The 24,929-nt window shown below is 35.5% G+C and overlaps 1 protein-coding gene across 2 annotated transcripts in view; it reads right to left on the reverse strand.

The window, feature by feature from the left end:
• Positions 1-24,929, reverse strand: part of OTOGL (otogelin like) — a 138,693-nt gene that overhangs the window by 49,760 nt on the left and 64,004 nt on the right. Inside the window, exons 26-31 of one of the 2 annotated variants that reach the window (XM_012759761.2) lie at positions 12,053-12,187; positions 6,574-6,723; positions 4,404-4,523; positions 2,706-2,822; positions 1,979-2,135; positions 1,223-1,249 (exon numbers count right to left, since the gene is read on the reverse strand). In XM_012759761.2, coding sequence (XP_012615215.2) covers positions 1,223-1,249; positions 1,979-2,135; positions 2,706-2,822; positions 4,404-4,523; positions 6,574-6,723; positions 12,053-12,187 — 706 coding nt within the window. The remainder of the gene's footprint in view (positions 1-1,222; positions 1,250-1,978; positions 2,136-2,705; positions 2,823-4,403; positions 4,524-6,573; positions 6,724-12,052; positions 12,188-24,929) is intronic. The other variant, XM_076006803.1, reaches the window with a different exon arrangement.

The raw sequence follows: 24,929 nt of genomic DNA on the forward strand, positions 1-24,929 counted from the left end.
CAGGTATAGAGTTTGTCCAGTTACTGACAAAATGACACCTCCTTACATCATCTCACTTGTCTGAATTAGGTTTTAGTGGCTGTGCCTTCCTTATTAAACAGACTTGACAAAAAGCAGACTCCAACCCTGCTATCTCCTGGCATTTTCACTGAGGATATAATTGTCTGTCTCCCCTTACATATGCCTTAGTTTTAGGCAAACTCTTAGACTTCTCATTGCAAATCTGGATGTTTAGTGAAGCTAGGAAGTTTTCATTATTATTATATCAAGTTCACATCCTGATAATATATAAATAATTATTTTTGCCTAGTAATGGCAAAATAAATTCCTTATGTTATTATCATTGGATTTATACCTTGTTTCTTTGATTTCCACAACATAATAAAAATTTGACCATAGTCAACCATGCTGTGCAACAGATCATCAGGACTAAAACTTTGTACCCTTTGACCACCATCTCCCCTTTCCCTATACACTACTCCAACCACCACCAATGTCTGGTAACCACCATTTTATTCTCTCTTCAACATTTTTAGATTCCATGTGTAAGTGAGATCATACAGTATTTGTCTCTGTGCCTGGATTATTTCACTTAGCATAATGTCTTCTAAGTTTATCGATGTTGCCAAAATTTTCTGTTTTTTTTAAAGGATGAATAGCTAAAAGGGAGAATTTTAAGTCTTCTCATCACAAAGAAATAAATATTTGAAGCAATGGATATGTTAATTAGCCTGATTTTATCTTTCACAGTGTATGCATGTATGAAAACACTACATTGTACCCCATAAATATATACATTATTTGTCAATTAAAAATAGAGGTAAATTTTTAAAAATATTGAACAATGCTCGTATTTGAAATAATGGTAAAATATATATATTTGGTGTATGTCTTTTATCATTTTTACCTAAAAAAAATTAACTATATTGATTCATTCTTGTCATTCAAAACTATTTATTGAGGGCCTCAAATGCTGAGGACTTAAATTATATATGCTTTTATTTTTCAGGGAATAAATCTTAACACAAATACTTAGAAATTTAGAAAAATGTTAAAAATTAAAGGCTTTTATGGAGTTATATACCAGTTATAAACTATGTATACTTTGTTTCAAACATAATTTGTTCAAAAAACTCTTAATCTGAAAATACATCTATAGAATACTATAGTGAATATAATATAGAATATAATATACTATATTCTTTATTGAAATGTTACATACCTTCATTGTAATATTCACAATCAAGTGCTAAAAGAAAAAAAGAATAAGTATTAAATTATATAAGAAGCTGACCACTTATCTGAATGTATGTAAGAACATTGCTATATGTTTATCAATAACTGTGTAAAAGAACATAGAATGGCATCATTATTTAGGAACTTCCTCTGAGCAAAGGAAATTCTTTAGTGTTGTGTTGTAATTAATTAAATTTCATATGATTATTTTAAAGGTGGGCAAATATATCTGCCAATCTAGAAATGACAATGGAAAGTGTTCAAATCTTAAGCTTTCTTCAGATGACTCACCACCTACACAAGTAAATTAGAAGTTTAAAGGGTCAAATCAGAAAGAAAGAAAATTCAAGGTGTTTTTTTAAAAAATATGTTTTTTATAATTGAAACAGTGAACCTCACAGACATAAAAGGATTGGAGTCATAAACAATTTCTCTAAGGATGGTATATAAATAATTTATATTCTAAATAGTACAGTGACAGCAGTCAAACACAGAACAGAAAAATTATCTCAGTGTTTTCTGTTTATAAATCTTTGATATACTATAATTTATGATTGGCAAAGTAACAAAATTTAGTCATTTTAAATTAATTCTATTTCCATGAGTTTTATGGTATTAGCTCTATGATAAAACAATAATTATCAATAACTAATAATTATTAAATAATTATTTGATAATAATTATTAAAATTAATAATTAACATATAAGGTTCACACATAAATGTTCTAAGCGAGGTACTCACAACAAACAGTAGATGATCTCCAGTGAATGGACAACCCTTCTTGACAACACTTGTATGCATACGCTGCTATACTAGTGCATAAACATTCACAATCCCCACCAAGATTACAGTTACATGTATCTTCATGGCAATTTTTGGCAAAAGAAGTAACATCAATCTGAAAATGAAGTGAAAGATGATTTAATTTCAATAAGTACTGACTATGATTAAAAGTCAACCCCTGTATAAGAAAACTAATTGGTATGTTTTCAAAATATATTATCAGCTTAACACTGCCACCTAGAGAGTTGTCATTATCTCTTTCTAGCAATGGTTAGGCATTACATCTAAAAAGCCAGGGGGAAGGGCATATCTCTAACCCTTCTTAGGGAGAGGCAAAGATATAAAATGTAACCAAAATGTAAAAAAAAAAAAAAAAACACCTTTTATCAGGTGGCGGGCAGGTGGGAAGGGGGAGGTGAGGATGGGTGTGTACTTACATACTAAGTGTGATGTGCACCACCTGGAGGATGGACACGCTTGAAGCTCTGACTCAACGGGGGCGGAAGGGGAGGCAAAGGCAATGTATGTAACCTTAACTATATTTGTACCCCCATAAAATGAAGAAATAAAAAGATTTTTTTTAAAAAAGCCAATGGGTAGCTAAATTATTTGTCCCAGGCAACTTAACATTATAAATATAGCAGTACCTCTCTATATTTGAGAATTTAGTAAAGTATTCATTTACCACATTGCGACAAGAAGCAAAAACATCGCTGTACAAAATGGAGCATTCTTTCTTGGCATAAGGAAACTTGTTTTGATGTGCCTCACAGGGTTTAATTGTTTCATTTGGATTTTCACACTGTTGAAAAAATTTAAGGGAGAAAAGAAAAGTTTTAAAGGAGTAATTTCTAAAGCTGAAATTGGAGTAATCTACCAACTCTGTCCATTACAATTGCATCTAATATATTCTGATCTTCTTAGACAGGATTTGCCTTAAGCATCTGCTCTCATCTAGTTCACTGTTAATTGTATATATAATTTTTGAAAGCAACTAAACAGAATATTAAAATCAAGGCAATATTAGAGATAAAATGGAGATAAATAATTTTTAAATTGTCTTAAATGCAGCATTTACATGACAAAAACTACATGAGCATGAACCTCTTTCCTTTAATTTTTACCTCTTTCATTTTTGTCACAATCATCTTCTAAGGAGTTGTATGTTCTCAAATCTCTACAGGATCAAATCCCATACACCCAGCAATTTGGCCTCTGCCTTCTCTAATCCATTTCCCTGAAACTGTCCTGGGAATAGTCCTCAATGACCTCCTCATTACTAAATATAAAGGCAACTTTTCAGCTATCTCACTTGATCTTTTGCTACCTTTGATTGTGTTTAATACTCTGCCCTTCATAAATGTCTCTCTTCATTTGGTTTTGGTGGCACAATTTTCTCCTAGGCTTCCTCTTACTACATTGGCTACTGTTCCCCAATCTCCTTCTCCTTTCCTCTTTTGAACAATTTAATCCTCAAACCTCTATTTTTCTCATTCTATATACAGTTGTGTCCCAAAAGTCACCTTACATAGGAAAAAAATGGGAAATTGTAGCTAAATGTACCTACAAAGTAGTCACAAAGGAAAAATTTATGAATATTTGAATATTTTGTAAATAAAAGTATAGGAAATTGTGTTTTCGAACATGCCTATCAATTAAAAAGAACAAGAAGCTAAAAAAGAGTAGAAGGAATAGTAGAACCAATTTCCAATTTGACTGTTTTCTGAATTAGTTCAACGTTTCTCAAAGTGTTTAACAGAACACTACTTTCTTGAGAATTAACAAATAAAAATATAGGTACTCTTAGTAAGTTTAGGAAATCCTGCAAGTACATCCTTCCTTTATAAGCATATATTACCTCAAGAAATCCTTCAAAAGAAAAATATAGCTAATTTAATTTATTCAACTGTTCCCAAGGTAGCCGACCATAAAGCCACCACCCCATACCCATCGCTTTTATTCACTTAACACTAATAACATGGCTGCCTTCATTTATTTATTGCTTTGAGGTGGCAACAGTTATACCATTCTTCAAAATGCAAATACATTAACAGCATTTTGCTATGGTGAGGAAAACATAAGAGAGAAGATATAAGTTTGAATGTTATCTATGCTATTTTCTGCCTCTATAATATTAGCTGTCATTTAACCTCTCTGAGCCTCAATTTCATCTATAACCTGAAGATAACATTCTTTACATCATAAGTTTGTCACAAAAATTACATGAGATGAATATGAAAGTAGTTCATCAACTGTGAATTACTAAAGGAAATTATGTAAAATAATGTTACCTAAATAAATTTTCCTCTGAGAATAAAATGTTTTAGTGGAAAAATATTCTAATTTTTTCTTTTTAGTTCTAATGTATGTATATTTAACTTACCTGTCCTAATGCCCAACTATCTCCAAACACCTGAGCATTTCTCACTTCCAAGTTATTAGATGTGGTCATATCATTTGAAGTACACTTGTCAAAGTTTCCACACAATCCTGATAGCCTGTTCTAAAGTAAGAGAAGATCACCAGGAAATATTCTAAATTCACTTTTTAATATTTAAGGATTCATATTCACTAAAACTTTTGAAAGATTTAGATTATATATCTAAGAATCTCCACAGCAACCATTTAAAAAATAAATTTGTGAAAAAAGTGGATATTCATACCTATTTAATTATGTTTAGTTTATTTTAAATTCTCAAAAATATTTTACCAACCCCCAATCCTATTTATCCACACTTACCAATATCTCAGCATTGCTACAACTAATAACATAAATAACTTAGAGAAGTATAATTCAAACACAACAGTATATATAAAATTTATGTGCACATATAACATTTTAATGATGAAAAGCCCACCACTGATACGTTTAAGATTTCTTCACACTATTAATGTTGAAACAAGAAAGATAATTTAGGTTGTTATGGGTTGGAAAATTGTTATTGCAATGTGCATGTAGACTATTAACATCAATGATACCGACTGGATTTTCTTAAAATAATGTCAAAAAATTTTACTCCCAGAGGAAGGAGGACTTGCAGCAACAATCTTCCAAAAACAATGGGACTCTTCCTTAAAATCTTGAATTTAAACATGCTGAATTCTCTCTTCAATACTGTAGAACAGAACGCATCCCTTCATTAATAGTGAAAGTAGGCTGCCTATGTCTCCAGCAAAGCAGACAATAAGCTAGGATTACAACTCCCATGGCTGCTTGCTACCATCCACCTTCTGTCCTCAGAAACTATATATATCCGAAGACAAATGGCCACTACTACCGGTAGTCATCCAAAAGCTGAAGCATCAGTGAGGGGAATGTATAAAAATAAATGGTTGACTTGTTTTCAAAAAATAACGGAAGAAAGATATATGATGAAGAATGGCAGAGAACATTAGTTGAAAAAGGATAACAATGAGTAAAAGTTATTTCAGATTCATCAAAGGAATATAAGATGCCAGCACCCCTAATAATAGATCTTTGGGCTTTATTCTCCCTAAAACTGAAAGATTATGGCTTCAACATACAATCAAATTCTAGATGTGCAGCATATTAAAATCTTTTTTAAAATGTAACTTTTCTATGTTTTTATGAGAATATGTTGTCATCTCAATTTTTCTCTAATTTGACACAAATTATATACACGAGTCTCAATTTCAATTTCAAATAAATTAGATTTTTGAGAAATATATCAATGTTTAAAAAAACCTTTAAGATATAAATGTAAAATATTTAATTGGATTTTAAATATTTTAAATAATAAGCATATTTAATAAAAATATTTAACAGAGGATAATACATAAAATAATTTAAAATATAATTGCCAAAAATTGTAAACAACTCAGATTGAATCTTCACCATGAGTGATAAACAAATCATGGTACACCCACACAACACAATACTACTTAGCAGTATAAAGGAGCAAACCATTAATTCCCACAACAATATGGATAAATATTAAACATATTTTGCCAAGTTGAAGAAGCCAGACTCAGGCAAAGGCAAAATTATAGCAGTGGAAAATATATTAGTTATTGCCAAGGATTTAGGGAGTAGAGATAGAGGTTGACAATAAAGAGTAAAAATGAGATAAATTTGGGAGTTAATAGATCTATTTTGTATAGAGTTGTGATGGTGGATACAGACTCCATGCAAAATCCATAGAACTAGACACTATAATAGTAAATCTTTTACAATTATTAAAATTACTATATGTAACTTATGAAAATATCCAGAATGTGGAGGCAAATATGGAAAACATTGTAAGAAGTGAACATAATTGCATTACAAACACATCACATAACCAACCCAAAGGGGATAAGAAGAAAGGAGCTGACCTAAGTAACTTTGGAAAACTGAATACTTTAAGAATAAAGTCAAAAAGACCTGTAGCACAAACTTGGGAAAGTTCTTTTTCACAGGAGTATGAGTTAGTAATTCTGAAAATATAATCTGGTTTTTAAAGGAAAACATCAATCATTTTCTTTCCATCAAACATCAAAAAGTAAATATAACTTCATTTATTACATCTCTTTTGGAGCTTAGGTTGACCTACCTTCCACTGTGGTCCAACTTTGATATGAATAGTTGTCTTCTTATCCCAAAGAATAGTGATATCTTTCTCTGGAAAGTACACCACTATGTAGTACCCAGCTTTCCAAAGCTGGTAGGTATGTTTACTTTCCAGAAAAAAACCTGATAGCTTCTTTGGGGGAAAAAAAGAAAAAAATGAATACCATGTTCTCTAACCAAAACGTATCAAATTAATAATTAAGTTAACATCTGCCAATAACTATGCTGTAGTAGTGCTGTTGATTGACCATGTCCTTTCTGAATTCTGTAAGAAAAGACAAAACAAATGCACAAAATAGGAAATACATAAAATTGATAACCAGACACAAAGTAGCAGAGGGGCTCGACATGGGTAAATGGAAGAAGGGAGAAGGTATTTCAGTTATTTATGGGGGAGTATGGACAAGGAAATGAACACAGAGGACATTAAAGGATATCCCTGCTGAATCAGAAATTCTACATCTATGAAGAAAAAGTATCACTGAGGACTAATAAGGTATGACCTTGAACCTTGCCTGCAAAGGAGAGACATTTGGTCTTGCTCATGTTTCTAAGTAGTTAATAATAGCATTAAATAGTTTACTGATTTCACCAAATAGTTTTTGAAAACCAGAATTATTGAGTTTGTTAAGAGATACTGCCTTCACAATCCAGCCAAAGAGAAGCCATAAAGTACTTCAAGGGAAAACGTGAAAGTTCTCAATTTAATAAAGAAAGAAAAAAAATCACATCCTGAGGTTGCTAAGATCTATTGTAAGAATGAATCTTCTATCTGTGAAATTGTGAAAAGGGGAAAAGAAATTCATGCTAGTTTTGCTCTTGTACCTCATATTGCAAAAATTACAGCCACAGTGCATGGTAAGTGCTTAGTTAAGATGGAAAAGGCATTCAATTTGTGTGTGGAAGACATGAAACATGGAACAGAAACGTGTTCCGATTGATTGGCAATTGACTTCGATACTATCCACAGTTGCAGGCATCCACTGGGTGTCTTGGAATGCATGCCCTGTGGATAGGGGGAACTGCCGTATGTATGTGGAAGAGAGAAAGGGTGGGGGCATGAATTACCATCAAAGGGACTTAGAAGGATTTCTTGCAAAAGGTGGGGTATGAACTGATCTACAAGAGGTTATGCATAGGAAGGTACAGAGGTTTGGGAAGAAGAATGGAGAAGAAATCCTTTAGAACAAAAGAAATGGCTTGAATAAAGGCTTAAAGTGGACAGGAAAGTGGAATATTTGTTCAGGACTAAGGGGAGCACCAAAAGGCTAGAGCATGGTGGATCATAGCCTGAGACCTTTTGTAACAGGTTACCCATACAGAATAGTTATCACATGTACAAAATGTAGTCAATAAAGGCTTCTGAACAACAAAGTGACAAACCATGTTTGTATAGTGAAAGAGAATAATTTATGTAGTAGAAAGGATACATGTAGAGAGAAATTAGAGATGGAACACACTTGCAAATTTTAGAGTACCTTTATCATAAAATGAGAATGTGCAATATTCTTTATAAGCAAGGGCTATATTCTAAACATGGTTATATGGAATCTGACCTTGAAATTAATTTGTATAATAAAGTGAGTCAAAAATGCATGGTTATATCAAGTAAGTAAAACAAATTTAGCCAAAGCAGAATAAAAATTATGAAGGAAATATGAAATTTTTTGGTTATTTTTCTCCTTCAAGTAGTAACAGAAGTATAGTTTGAAAATACTATACTACAGCAGATTTTGTAATAAATACTTCAAAGGGAAAATGAAATAAATGTAGTCATTACCATAAGGAGTTTTCTGTCTCCTAGAAAAAGGTCATGCTTAAAATAGGTGTGCAATATACTGTGTAGAACAGTATGTATTGTACATAACCATAGATATTGTTAACTGGCTCTACCTAAGCTTATATCCTTCTACTCCCTTCTAATCCCTGACCCTCATGGACTAAGTTTCAGCTAATGCTGGCCTTCTTTCTATTCTTCAAATTAACCTAAGCTTGTGCCCATCTCAAGTCCTGTGTGCTTGGTGCTTCTCCAGCTAGGAATTCTCTTCTCCCAGCTCTTGGCATAATTGCCTCACTCCCATCAGCTCTAAACCATATGCTTCCTCCTTAGTGAGGCCTCCTCTGATTGCCTTAGCAGAGCTCTCATCCCCAAGATGGGCTGGATTGGTGGGTATTTGGACAGTGGAATGGTAGAGTTTTATGCTCAGAAGTGGAGCCTACTTTGGGGCTTAATGCTCTGTAGTTGCCATCTTGAAATTCTAATAATTTTACCTTTGAATTAGTGTTTTGTCAATGAAGTCCAATGGGATAAAGAAGCACATGCCAGGCAGGGCCTTGACTCATATCTCCTTCTGTCCGCCTCCCTTCTAGGGATTGATTCACAGCTGCCTGTTTCCCTGCCACCACCCAGAGACCACTGTCTGCACTCACTCTAGGAGTACCCCTATGCCTAAGTGAACATGGCATTAAATGATTAAAAAAAAAAGACACATCAAGAAAGACCCTGAAAAAAAAAAGAAAGACAAAGACTTTTTTCCTGTTTTGAACAAGGGCTCCACATTTTCATTTTGCCCTAGGCTCCATAAATTGTGTAGCCTGCCCTGCCCCCAAGTCATTCTCTGCCATAGAACCTACTTTATTTTCATTGCACTTTTCAGTATCTTTTTATTTTGTGATTTGTCTTTGACTTTATTGTTTCTCTTCTCACAGTTTGGTTCTGCATCAGTTATCCTGGGATGCGAAAGCACATCTTTTCTACTTGTCTCTAGATATAGAATCCTTCACTTTTGTTTGACAGGGCAGTTTACTACAAGAAAAAAAATCTTCTTTTGTCAAAAAGAGTTGCCATACTCCTTACTTTTCAGATTAGTAATATTACTCATTAGAAAAGCGAAGTATTACAAATTATGCAAAATAGAGACCTCCTCTTCAGAAGAGAATTATTGCATTTTAAATAAACTCTAGTGATATTAAGAATAAGTTAGAAATATGGAGAAGTAAAACATTTGAAGTACAGCTCGAATAAATTAACAAATATTTATATATTATATGTTTGATAAAATTAGAATTGTGCATCCACATAAAAAATAACAGACTTTTTTTCTTCCCCTGGATGGGTAGTCTGTCTACCATAAAATAAATAGGATTTATTTTCACTATTCATGTTTGAGGAAAAAATATATCAATAGGAGATTTGTTAAGGTCAAACTATTTTTATAACTTTTCTTAATCTTACTTCATACTTCACAAGCTATATAAAGGAGATTCATCAACACCTACATACAGGTGAAAATTGGAAGTTGAAAGTTACACCAAGCTGTATTTAACACTTCAAAACTGTGTCAAACTGCCTATACAAGAGCATTTACTATTAATATTTCTTCTTTCAGTTTCTTTTAAATACCCTTGTTGTTAGAGTTCTTAGATAGAATCTTCACCTATAAATGAACATTTGGCTGATAGTTATGCCAAATTGCTATAATTATCTTAAAAACATGTCTGCATGACTGTAGAAACTCTCTTTCTCCCAAAGTTTGACTGCTGCCCAGTTGGTCTCCATGGTTCCGACTGAGACATAAACTATGTTCTAGGACAACAGTTTTCAAACTTTAGTGTGCACAAGAATTTCAGGTACCATTAAAAATGCCAATTACATTTTCAACCTCAGCCATTCTAGTTACTGAGGTGGGACCCAGAAATCAGCACTTATAACAACAATTCCAGATTTTAATGAAGAAGCTTACAGATTGAACTTAGAGAAACACTGTTCTACAAATCTCAGAAAATAGGTCACCTTTCAAAGGCCATTTTTTAGATCATGGACTTTTCAACTCCAAAATTTCTTGCCTATAGCATGAGGTTCAAATATCTTGTGTCATTCAAGAGCTTCCATAGTCTGGACCCAGCTCCCTTGTCTACTGCCCTTACCTCCATGCCCCCTGCATTACCGTTGGTCAGGACACTCCTCCCTAAATCTCTTTGCCACATCTTCCATCCACTTCCCATATATTGCGCTTCAACCAAACTAAACCACTCACAGTTATCCAAACATGCCGTTTCATCTTTCAACTCTACTCCTTTGAGAGTGATTATTCCTCTGTATCAATTGCCATCCTACTCCCTCTTCAATTGGCTAATTCCTACTCATCCTTTAAGACTCATCCCAAATCATTTCATCCAGAGCATGTCTTCTGAGCCTTCAAAAATAAGTAGGGTAAAGGAAGAGGAGAGAGCCATTTCTTGAAATCCATTATTTCATATTTTCATTTCAACCCCCATACAAACTTAAATAGATTCTAAAATCATTCCAAATTTAGGAAAATCTCCAGCTTGGACATATTAAGTAAATTTCCCCAGAGTGACACAACTAGCAAGTGATAGAACAGAGGTTCAAAAGTCAGTACAGACTAACTTTAAAGTCTACACTTTTAACAATCACCCTAAACATCTCAGGTTGCTTTAGGTGTTTTTCCCAGGAGTTCTCATTTTATCCTACCTAAAAAGCTGCTGTAGAATACCAATGCTATACATCCTTATTTATTAATATTCCTCACCTGAGTATAAATTCCTTAAAGGCAAGTACTATGTCTTTTCACTGTTGTAGCCTCAATGATTAGCACAAGTTTTGATACAGTGTAGACATTATGAATGAATGAATGAATGAATGAATTAATTAATTAATTAATTAAATTTATTCATTCTTTTAAATTAGGTTGGCTCCAAGTATAAAAAAATAAACTAGGGAGACAATGGTCCCAATTCTCACAGAACAGTGAGGAAAGACAACCTCACAAGTAATTTCACTGTAGTATGATGGATGTTCCAGCAGGGTACTTGAGGGCATGAGAAGGAGCTCCCTAAAGGAGATAAGACATATTACATAAGAACAAGTTAAATGAAAAGATAGATCCAGGTAGGAGCAATGACCTTCCCAAATAACTGATAAAAGCTCTGCATTCTGGAATGTGGGCTTGAAGCAGAATGTGATGAAAGGTGAGGCAGGAGAGGTGGGACAGCCAGACTGGCAAGGCCCTGTAAGGGCAATAGGAAGCCATCTGCAAATTTTGAATCACCAGAGTGACAGATTAAATTTCCATTTTAGAAAAACTATTCTGGTCGTGGTGTGTGAGAATGGATTAGAAAGGGAGAACTAGAGCTAGAAGCTGGGAGTCCAGTTTGGAAGCTATTGGAGTAATCAAGGCAATAGGTGATGGTTGCTAGGGCTGGAATTATGACCATGGGAATGAAGAGGAAAGAATAGGAATATGAAGTGTAGTATACATAATATATAAACAAAAGAGACTAGTCAAGTATGATTTCCTGAAGCCACATAAAATGACAAAGGAAAAACAATGTAGATTGTGTAACCACATACACAGAGAAGTACCCTAAATCACTTCTATTCTATTTTCAGGATCCTCAGGACAAGTTAAAATGATCCTAAAAAAAAATAATTCACTAACCTGTTTGTAAGGAGCATCATTCAGATAAATTTCAGTATCCCCAACTGAAATCAGAACACTTTTAGAACAGACAATATCGTTGTCGAAGCATTTCTTGTTCTGGGCAATGACAGATATATCTGAATCATCAGTACTCTGTAATGTAAAAATATTTTATTAATACAAGTATATATAATATATATAATTTTTAGCTATATTATTAAATCTTAAAGAAGATCAAGATTTACAATGGATTGCATTGGAATTGAAAAACAACTTAACTCTAAAATAAAGTAAAAATCATTTTTGTCTAATAATATAAACAATTTTATAGAAATATAGTAAGATAGCTCAATCTTTAAACACTCTAATATCTCTGTTAAAATTTTGTTCTAGTAAAGCCTTTTTCCATTTTATTGTTATAGCTCAAATATATCAACCATTATCATTTTCTTTATCAATAAACAACCAACAAGACAATATGTTACTTAGGTGAATCTTAAAGTAAATATTTTCATTTTAGATAACATGTCTTTTATTTTATTTTAAGGTGTTTTCTGTCTGAATAATTATTTAACTACAAATTAGAATTCAAATAGATACAAAACTCTGGTATGTGTTAGTAAATAAAATAATGCATATTATTTGAGTACTTGCTTTGAACTTTACATATGTTATCTCATTTAATTCCTACAATAACTTTTTAAATTCAGTATTATCTCCATTTTACATATCAGGAAACTGCTGTTAAGAAGGATTAATTAATTGTCCAAGGTCACTTCACTAAACAAGTTCAGAGATAGAGTTCAAATACTTAATCTGTTTCTTTCATTTTTATGCCACTTGTAAAGAAATTAGGAAGGGTCTAGCAATGGTTGAGGAGAAAAGTCAATTTTAGATTGTAAAGAACCTTTACTTTCAAAGAACATAATTTAGCTTCACATGCCCTAAATCTAACATTTTCACCACTATTTAGACCCATTTCCTTCAGCCACACCCCACTCCATCCACTAAAAACACCATCTCTAGAATTAAAGTTTCTAACTTTGTACCCCAGGTTTATGGATGGGCTTAGTTGGTTCTACAGAGCCTGGGAATTCATTATAAAATGTTGTTTGGAAGTATCTGCATTTTTTAAAATTTTTAATTGATAAATTATAATTGTATATATTTATGGGGTATAACATGATGCCATGCTATCATATATGTATACCATGTAAAATGATTAAATCAAGGTAACTAACATATTCAGCACCTCATATACTTATTATTTTTTAGGAAAAAAGTCCATGATTTTTGTTAAATTTTCAAAGTGGTTGTTTTCCCCCACAAAAGTTAAAAGCCACTGCTGTACGAACCATTTCACTCACTTGTCAGATGAGGGAATTTCATCAAAAGGAAAGGAAGGAATATGACATTTCTCTTTGGACTCAATGTCCAATTTTCAAAGGCCCACACACATTTCCTGAATCTTTTTCATATTGAGACATGGCTTTGTGTTTATTTTCATAGTGAGAAAAAGTCATTAAATGTTTAGAAATCATATAGGTCTTGATGAAAATTCTTCACACTTAGTTTTTCACATCATTACCAAATGAATATCTCTTACTTTGGCTAAATTCTTCCTATCTTGTTAATAATTACTTTAGCATAGTGCCTAGAGGATAGGCTTTTAGTGAATAGTGTTGATGGAATAATTGATGTCTCTCTCTGTAACCCATTATTCCTACATAAGTGTGGAGAGCTTTTGCTTCTTTTTAAACAAATCCTTTTGCAAAATATTACCTAAATTTTGAAAGGAGAATAATAAAGGTCATTAAGATGATTATAGCATTGTACTATTCAAAAAATAATGCCATACTTTTCTGACTTTCTGAATAATTTTCAAAGAAGAAAAAATATATAATTTAGGGTTTTGCTTTGCTCTTCCTCTTGGCAAGAGCTATTTAGATTAAGGGATGTGAAAAGCTGACTGAAAGGCTTTCTGTTGCCATTACATTTCTATTACTATTAATTAAAGTGCCTCAGTGTTAGCTTTATTCTTTGCATTAAATCTGAAATGTCAAGAAATATTCTATTCTGTATGGTTTGTCTTACAATAGCCTGTTATGCTGACAGTAATTTGAAACTATAGCAGTGTCTAAGCGTCACATTTCTACAATTTCCATTTCTAATGTATTTCAAGTTAATATTGGGTTTAGAAATGCTACAGAGTTGCTAGGCAACATAGTAAGTAATGATTACAAAGCTACAGGGAAAAGGTCAACATCAGTGTGTCGCATGGGTTCCTCAAAACCTCTTATTCTCAAGTATTAAAAGCTTTCATACAGAATATCCCCTCAAATGATTCTGAAACATAAACTGTCAGCACCTTTCAAGGTAACCTGTGAGATTATACTGGACATGTCAGTCTCAGCACCTGTGGGTAATTACCCCACAGGAAGTCCCTGCTGATACTGCAGCCTCAAGCAACCACAGTTTATGTCCCAAAGCAGTGCATTCATTGCTGAGCCAAAGGACTTTAACGCTGCCAGAAAAAAAAAAAAAAAAAACTCTAGCCAATTAGATTCTCTTTCAAATTTGAACCAGAAAATACTGATTTTAAAAAAATGTTTTGCAGTAAGGTAGAGTAGGGGCTGAACAAGTGAGAGCAAGCTGAACATAGGAGGAAGCAGAAACAATGACTGAACTGAAGCAAAAGTAGAGAAACGATACAGAAAAGAGAGTTAGACAAGCGGGCCTGAGTAAGCAGAAAATAGAGCAGTCACACAGAGATTGTCCCAGTTGAATGAATGACTTCAGAGTACCCAAGAATCTCTGCCACCTGGGAGACAAAACCACTCTTCAGTTGACAGCTCCTTGAGGTTCTTGGAGAGTTCCCCTGAGATGTTAGCTCCTTAGGGCTTTACGTGCAAATGACCACAGCACCCCCTATTGTTTGTTACTTCAAATAGCAAGCACTTAACCAGACTATCACTGAGAATGAAAACCACCTGCTTCACCACCAAGGAAATCTACTTGAAAACACACCAATATAAAGGAGAAGTGAGTTATAATGGATGGGGTGAAAGCACCAATGCTTCTGCCTTCCATGAAATGATGCTTCTCTGGTCAAAATCAGTACAGTTCCACAACAAAGCTTTTATTTTGCCTGCTGTTATGGCTTCTTGTTTATGAATGCCTCCCCTAAATGTAAAACAATCGAGAATAAGGCTAATGTTTTAGTAATTGTATCCTTAACACCTCTAGCATAGAGGCATAAGGTACAGACTTAAATATTTAATAAATGAATAAATAAATATTAAAAAGTAGAAAAATAAGCCGGGCGCGGTGGCTCACGCCTGTAATCCTAGCTCTCTGGGAGGCCGAGGCGGGTGGATTGCTCAAGGTCAGGAGTTCAAAACCAGCCTGACCAAGAGCGAGACCCTGTCTCTACTATAAATAGAAAAGAAATTAATTGGCCAACTAATATATAAAAAGAAAAAATTAGCTGGGCATGGTGGCGCATGCCTGTAGTCCCAGCTACTCGGGAGGCTGAGGCAGCAGGATTGCTTGAGCCCAGGAGTTTGAGGTTGCTGTGAGCCAGGCTGACGCCAGGGCACTCACTCTAGCCTGGGCAACAAAGGGAGACTCTGTCTCAAAAAAAAAAAAAAAAAGTAGAAAAATAATTACTAGAAAATCTATGCTTATATTATTAAAATGTTTTAGAAGGTTTTAATACATAAAGTCTGTCCTAGTCCATTTTGTGCCACCATAACATAATATCTGAGACTGGGTAACTTATAAAAAACAGAAATTTATTGGCTCCCAGTTCTAGAAGCTGGGAAGTCTAAAGTCAAGGTGCCAGCAGGTTCAGTGTCTGGTGAGACCATTCTCTTCTTCCAAGACAGCACCTTGCATGCTGCGTCCTCCAGAGGAGAGCAAAGTTGGATCCACACATGGCAGAAGGCAGAGGGACCAAGAGTGCAGGAGAGAACAAACCAACTCTGCAAGCCCTTTTTATAATGCCATTAACTATTCATGAGGACTCTGCCCTCATGACCTTAACATCTCCTTTTAGGTCCCACCTCTCAACACTGTCACCTTAAGGATTAAGTTTCCAACACACGAATTCTGTGGGACACATTCAAACCATACTATTCTATCCCTGGCCAAAATTCATGTGCTTCTTACATGTAAAATACATTCATTCCATTCCGAGAGCTCCCAAAGCCTCAGCTTGTTCCAGCATCAGTTTTAAAGTTTAAGTCCAAAGTCTCATCTACACATCATATGAGTAACTCAAGGTACGATTTGTTCTGAGGCAAATTCCCCTCCAGCTGTGAGACTGTGAGATCAAAACAAGCTACGTGCTTCCAAAATACAATGGTAGGACAGGCATAAAACAGATACTTCTGTTCCAAAAGGAAGAAATGTTTTAGGGTCTTAATTTGTTCCTTACTTCTGCAATTTCCTTTTTCATTCAATTTTATTCCCTTAACACATATTTAATTTCTTATTTGATTGATGTCATTATCTCTTGCAAAACTTCTCTAAAGTAAAAGATATTTTTATGGGAAGTAAATTTTATTTAGAATGGAATCCTCATCTGATTTTTACATGACAACCTGTCTTTCTTTCTCTTTCTTTCTTTCTTTCTTTCTTTCTTTCTTTCTTTCTTTCTTTCTTTCTTTCTTTCTTTCTTTCTGTCTGTTTGTCTTTCTTTCTGTCTTTCTTTCTTGTCTTTCTTGCAAAAGTGCCATATTCTTTATAGTTACATATTCATATTCATTATACTCTTATTTGACAGATTGCTCTATCTAGTTCTGTTAATGTCTAGATCTTTATATTTGCCTATAGTGTAATGAATTTCCCTTGACTTCCTTTCCCCTCTATTTTAATTTTAATTCCCTATGGATGGATGCATGAATGGATGGATGGATGAATAAATGGAATGAATGAATGGATGGATAAATAAATAAATAAATATGTATATATATGGGGTCTGTTCCTTCAAGGTATGAGATCACAAGCAACTGAGAGTTTTTTGGAGGAGACCAAAATGAAAATACAGAACCTGCGAGGCCCAGTGTATTAAGAAAATCTTGGGAAAAGGAACCACCAGAAGAGACTGAGGAGTGGTCAGAAACAAAAGACTATGATCAGTAGAATTACATCAGAGATGACAAGGCAAGAGTGACTTCAAGAAAAAAAGAAGATCACAATTAAAAAGGTTTAATTGGATTTTGCATTTAAGTCATTGTTGACTCTTGTAAGTTGCAATTTTATATACATTTTGTGATGAAATAACTCTCCCCCATCAACCTAAGGTTCAAATAAACCCAGGCCTATGTCTATCTTTGCTCATCATTGTACCTTCCCTTCTCGGTACAGGGACTGACACATAGAAAGTACACATGAGAAATATTGAAGTGGAAAAATTATGCAAGTTATAAAAATTTGAGAGTATTGAAATTAGAAGATTTTTCAGAGGTTTAAGGAAACAGTGAATATTTGAAATATCACCCAAAGAGCATGCTGAAGAACCTAATCTAGAACAAATTATAGGAAGAATCCTAGTTGTGATTAGGGTTTATCATAGATTCATGGAAGTAGAGTTTGGCTCTGAAATCTGACAATTATGATATTACATTTCCAATTTTTGCTAAAGACATCCAGTGTTCTCTTTCTTTGAGTTTATAGCACAGGTCAAGATGATGTTTGATTTCTTATCTCTTTCTTTCTCTGAAAAAGTCTTACCACAACTAATACAATTATCACTTTTCGTCCTACATTTGTGTCAAGATGCTTAAAAATAATCTGCTATGGCATGTGCTATTTATAGTAAAGAGCAAATAGCCTCCAAAATGAATAAAATATCAGAGTGCCTGAATTTTTAAAGTTTAATAAGTATTTATTCAACAAAGTTATGGTAAGTACTTACTCTTTACCTAGAATTGGGTTACATTTAAAACCATACGATACAGACGTAAGAAAAATAACCTTAATATTTGTTCAAATGTGAGGATCAAGTTACATCATGCTTTTAAAATAAAATTGAGTAAATATTAATTTTTAAAAGTACAGTTGGAATATAAAAGAGAAATTTTTATGAATTAGATTACTAGATCTTTCTCAGGGCCCAAAGAAATAGAAGATAAATTTCACCAGATGAAAAGGTGTTACAAATAACAAAGATAAAGCCTGGAATTTATAATCAACACCAGAGGAAAGAAGCTGGTTGACAAGGAAGAAAAAATTCACAGAGGTGATTCCTGTCACTAAAAAATCAGCAAGTAAATAAATGGTGCTGGCAGCCATCTTTTCCTTCTTAACAGAAATACTGATTCTTCCAGAAAAAGGTAGGCTCTGTCATGGGAAATCTTGGCAGATAGAGTAATCAGAAACAAAATACTACTAAAGAAAAATTGAAGCAGAAAAGAATGCAAGCATGAGAAATTTACTATTAATATCTGGCATGATCATATTTTAAGACCATGGAAATTAAGTTGTAATGAATAATCTCTAGTTTATCTTTGGTATGCAATAATTATATGTTTTATGGTCAAAGAAAGTATTTTTTGGTTTATCATGTATGTTTTGGTCAGTTTGTCCTGAAACATTTTGGGGGCCTGATTCTGATTTTATTAATTTTAGTAAAATTACCCATTGTCATATAATAAGAATGTATTAGTATTGTTATAACTAATTATTAAGTTTTATTTTCTTCAAGTTACCAAATTAAATTCAGTAAAACTTTGGTTCTGAAGTCTATAGTTTGTAAACAAAGTTTCTTTTTAAAAGAACACTATAAAAGATTTTTTTAAAATTCTCCTTTTCCAAAAAGAAAGGTACATACAATTCTAGAACTTGAAAATTTAGACTTTTAATACTCTTTGTGTCTTATGCTTTCTAAATGAGCCCCAATGACAGATCTTCATCCAGATATTGAGTTAGTGATCCAAATTTCATTGCTGCTAAAAAATTGGAATAATGTTTCCTGTGACATGTTTCCTTATATACAGGCAAGTAATCTAATTAAAATTTGAAACTGAACATGACGTATCGTTTTAACAGAAAGATATGGTAGCAAATTAAGGTAAATGTAGGAAATCAGATTATAAAGGCTAAATGCCAAGTCGTAATGACTCTTGCCTATGAAATAGACTGACCCTGTTATGTTGCAGCACCAATAAAGAAATATTGCTACAATCACTCAGCATCAAACATATTGCTACAATCACTCAGCATCAAACACACGAATATACTTTCATCATGCCATGAATCAGTGTTAAGACAAATACTGTACTTGAAATATTTTCCACAATCACTATTTGAAGATATAATGGCAAATACTATGCTTTCTTGACTGCAAAAGGAAACAAAGCGTTAAGAAAAAGTCAGGCAGAAATACTAATAAGTAGTTATTGGGTTCCAAATGTCTCACATTCTGCAAAATGACTTGGAAAGGAAATAAAGAAATCTAAAGCATCACCCCTGCCATTAAAACTTTAGAATTTTCTTGTATAAATCTGTATTAATATGGAGTTTGTATAGCAGTTATATTTAAATTAGCACAGTTTGCATTTAATATTAATAGATACCAAAAATCGTCTTATTAAATGAATGAAATACATGCACAAGGGAGGATCATCACTGACACACATTGGAAAATGTTTTCGGAGATGGTGATCCATGCACAAGTTTTTAAATGCTTTTGGTAGACACATATAAATATTTTTCCATATACAAAATGAAAAATAAAGTTGGGCAGAATTTTTGTCTTACTAGTCAAAATGATACCATAAAAAACATCTTTAACTAACAGCAATGATATATTCAATGGGAACATGTCTTGTTTGACGTGATATTGTCAAAGAAACCTTGTTTTACCTGAATGTGACTTAAAGCTCACCTCTCAGAAGAAGAGGAGAATTTCAAAAATAATTAAAATGGGGGGGCGGAGCAAGATGGCGGACGAATAACACCGCCAGACAGAGGGTCTCTGCAGAAAAGACCGATTCTAGCAGAAACTAGAGGAAAGAAGCAAGAAGACGAGCATACAGCGGACAAGGGCCGGAAGGAGGGGTACCTGAGACCCCGGGAGACTCCACGGGAGGAGGCTGCGGAGGAGAACTGGAGGCTGAGACCACCGGAGCAGCCCGGAGACCAGCGGCAAGGGTAGGTAGATCGGCTGTTTCCCCTCCCCTGCATTCGGGACTGCTGGTGGGCTCCCCAGCGGGTGGAGAGACCTGCGGACATCAGCCCAGAGACTGCCGCCGCCTGCCAACGGTGAGCCTGTAGCAGACGTGGCACCAGGTTCCCAACTTCCTCCGGGCACCTCCGTGTGCACGGACCCGAGCCGCGCGGCAGGCGCCATATTGCCTCCTCCCCCGCTCCGCCGGCCCTACCCGCGGCTGCCCAGAGAGACAATACAGCCACCAGCCAGAGGCACCTCCAGGGAACGGGACCTTCCCTTTTGGGACCCCGCCCGCCCTCCCAGGTGCTGCTAGCACCGTGTTCCCAGGAAAACGGTGCCGACTCAGAGGCTGAGAGACATAGACCCAGCTTGGGCTCCCTGTGGGTGAATTAGGACCGGAAATCCTCTCCCTGGTGGGAATACAGTTTGAACTCTAGGACCCAGAGGTCGGACCTGCAGACCAGATCCCCTGCACCGAGGGCTAGCATTGCCCGGGGCACAGAAGGGTTATACGTGAACAGCCTACTGAGGGCTGTGTGCCTCCAGGGGCGGATCGGCGCACTAGAGAACAACCCTCCTCCCAGGAGGAGGCCGTGCGCCCAACCCAGGTGGCGTTCCTGTGCAGGGAACCTCCCCGCCGGCACCACAGTCCGGGGAGGCCTGGTGGCTTGTGGTCTGGCCTGCTGGCAGAGGCCCAGGAGTAGCTGCAGAGTTGGGGAGGGTGGAAAGAAGCGAGGCCTGCTGCAGACTGCGGGTCTCAGACAGCCCCACCCCCACACCCAAGCTGAGAACAGAACTTTGACCCCTGCTAACTGCCTGAGGGCAGGCTTATCCAACCCAGCTCCGCCCAGAAAACAGGCGGATCTCTACGAGAGCTGATAACAGGACTCAAAATCAACACCATAGCCTGTTCCTCCAAGCAAACGCCACCTACTGACAGGGACAGCATCTTGCACAGCCTTGCCACGGCATCCACTGACTCAATATACAGGGAGTGGTCCAATTTCACCCACAGGCACCACCTAACGCCTCAGAAACTAAACAAGGTGTGTGAATACCCAAACAATAACCTAAGGAAAGAAACAACAACTGATCGACATGGGAAGAAATCAGCGAAAGAACTCAGGAAATATGAAGAACCAAACGGAAAACACACCCCCAAGGAGGAGCACCAGCCCCCTAGAAACGGACACCGACCAAAATCAGGCAACCAATATGACAGAAAAGGAATTTCGTATGTGGATCATAAGAACACTCACCCAGCTGCAACAACAACTCAATAACCAACACCAAGAAAACACAAAAAACCTCCAAGATATGGAACAAAGGTTCAACAAAGAGATTGACACAGTGAAGAAAACTTTAACCGAAGTCCTGGAGATGAAGAATCAACTCAGAGAACTACAAAATACTGTGGAAAGTCTCAAGAACAGGGTAGATCAAGCAGAAGAAAGAATCTCAGAGCTTGAAGATAACACCTTCCAATTAAATAAATCAGTCACAGAAATAGAGCAGAGAAACAAGAGAAAAGACCAAAGCCTACAAGAGCTGTGGGATTATGTGAAAAAACCTAACGTGAGGGTCATAGGTTTAGCCGAAGGGGAGGAAGACAACACTCAAGGGCTGGACAAGCTTTTTGAAGATATAATAGAGGAAAATTTCCCAGGCCTTGCTCAAAATCTCGATATACAAGTTCAAGAAGCCCAGAGGACCCCTGGGAGATTCAATGCAAACAGGAAGACGTCACGTCATGCAGTCATCAGACTGACCAAAGTATCAACTAAAGAGGCCCTTCTAAGAGCTGTAAGACAAAAGAAGCAAGTGACATACAAGGGAAAGCCAATTCGAATAACATCAGACTTCTCTAATGAGACTTTACAAGCAAGGAGAGACTGGGGCCCCATTCTCACTCTTTTGAAACAAAACAATGCCCAGCCTAGAATATTATTCCCTGCAAAACTAAGCTTCATATTTGAAGGAGAAATAAAAACATTCTCAGACAAGCAAAGGCTCAGAGAATTCACCAAGACAAGACCAGCCCTACAAGAAGTACTTAAAACAGCGTTATGCACGGAACATCATAATAATAATCCACGGATATAAAAACAACCAAAACCCAAAGATATTAAAGGCCAGATATTACAATGGCTCAAGACAGAAATCATAGCAACAACATCCAACCCAACAGAATGATCAGTAATCTACCTTACCTATCAGTTCTCTCAATAAATGTGAATGGCTTAAACTCTCCACTCAAGAGACATAGGCTGGCTGAATGGATAAGAAAATACAGGCCAAGTATATGCTGTCTTCAGGAAACACATTTAACCTGCAAGGATGCACATAGACTAAAAATAAAAGGGTGGAGATCAATATTCCAAGCAAATAGAAGCCAAAAGAAGGCTGGTGTGGCAGTTCTAATTTCAGACGATTTAGTTTTTAAACCAACAAAAGTAGTAAAAGACAAAGAGGGTCATTATATAATGGTGAAGGGCACAGTCCAACAAGAAGAGATAACAATTTTAAATATATATGCACCCAACTTAGGTGCACCCAGATTCATAAAGCAAACCTTACTGGAGCTAAGCAAATGGATTAATAGCAACTCCATAATCGCCGGGGATTTCAACACCCCACTGACGGCACGAGACAGATCCTCCAAACAGAAAATTAATAAAGAAATAATGGACTTAAACAAAACTCTAGAACAATTGGGTCTGACAGACATCTACAGAACATTCTACCCAAAATCCACTGAATATACGTTCTTCTCATCAGCTCACGGGACATTCTCTAAGATTGACCATATCCTAGGACACAAAGAAAATCTCAAGAAATTTAAAAAAATAGAAATCATACCATGTACCTTCTCAGATCACAGTGGAATAAAACTAGAAATCAACCCTAACAGAAACTCACATTTCTACACAAAAACGTGGAAATCAAACAACCTCCTACTAAATGATTACTTCGTAAATGAAGAAATCAAGACGGAAATAAAAAACTTCTATGAAGAAAACGACAATGGAGAGACAAGTTATCAACTCCTCTGGGACACAGCTAAAGCAGTTCTGAGAGGAAAGTTTATCTCCATAAATGCCTATAACCAAAAGGCAAGAAGATCACAAATAGACAATCTAATGAAACGACTCAAAGAGCTGGAAAAAGAAGAACAGACCAACCCCAAACCCAGCAGAAGAAGTGAAATCAACAAGATCAAATCAGAACTAAACGAAATTGAAAACAGGAAAGCTATTCAGGAGATTAATAAAACAAAAAGTTGGTTCTTTGAAAAAATAAACAAGATTGACACGCCATTGGCTAAGCTAACGAAAAGCAGAAAAGAGAAATCTCTAATAAGCTCCATCAGGAATAAAAAAGGAGATATCACAACTGATCCCAAAGAGATACAAGATACAATTTATGAATACTACAAAAATCTTTATGCACACAAACTGGAAAATGTGGAGGAAATGGACAAATTTCTAGAAACACACAGCCTCCCTAGGCTCAACCAGGAAGAAATAGATTCCCTGAACAGACCAATCTCAACAGCTGAAATAGAAACAGCAATTAAAAATCTCCCTAAAAAGAAAAGTCCCGGTCCAGATGGCTTCACACCTGAATTTTACCATACTTACAAAGAAGAACTAGTACCTATCTTGCAGAAACTATTCCACAACATCGAGAAGAACGGAAACCTCCCCGACACCTTTTATGAAGCGAATATTACTCTGATACCAAAACCAGGAAAGGATGCAACAAAAAAAGAAAACCACAGACCAATATCCCTAATGAATATAGATGCAAAAATTTTCAACAAAATCTTAGCTAACCGAATCCAGACACTTATCAAAAAAATAATCCACCACGACCAAGTGGGCTTCATCCCAGGGATGCAGGGATGGTTCAACATACGTAAATCTATAAATGCAATTCACCACATCAACAGAAGCAAAAACAAAGACCACATGATCCTTTCAATAGATGCAGAAAAAGCTTTTGACAAAATTCAACACCCTTTCATGATACGAACACTTAAGAAAATAGGCATAGAAGGGACATACCTAAAAATGATACAAGCCATATATGACAGACCCATAGCCAACATCATACTGAATGGGGAAAGATTGAAATCATTCCCACTTAGAACTGGAACCAGACAAGGCTGCCCACTATCTCCACTTCTGTTCAACATAGTGCTGGAAGTCTTGGCTACAGCAATCAGACAGGAAAATGGAATCAAAGGTATCCAAATAGGGGCAGAAGAGATCAAACTTTCACTGTTTGCTGATGATATGATATTGTATCTAGAAAACCCCAAGGATTCAACCAAGAAACTCCTGGAACTGATCAATGAATTTAGTAAAGTCTCAGGATACAAAATCAATACACAGAAATCAAAGGCATTCATATACGCCAACAACAATCTAATTGAGAACCAAATCAAAGACTCAATTCCCTTCACAATAGCAACAAAGAAATTAAAGTACCTAGGAATATATTTAACCAAAGAGGTAAAAGACCTCTACAGGGAGAACTATGAAACACTGAGGAAGGAAATAGCAGAGGATGTAAACAGATGGAAATCCATACCATGCTCATGGATCGGCAGACTCAATATCATCAAAATGTCTATACTACCCAAACTGATCTACAGATTCAATGCAATACCTATTAAAATCCCATCAGCATTCTTCACAGATATAGAAAAAATAA

The sequence above is a fragment of the Microcebus murinus genome, chromosome 10 (assembly GCF_040939455.1).
Source record: "Microcebus murinus isolate Inina chromosome 10, M.murinus_Inina_mat1.0, whole genome shotgun sequence".
Taxonomy (NCBI): Eukaryota; Metazoa; Chordata; class Mammalia; order Primates; family Cheirogaleidae; genus Microcebus; species Microcebus murinus.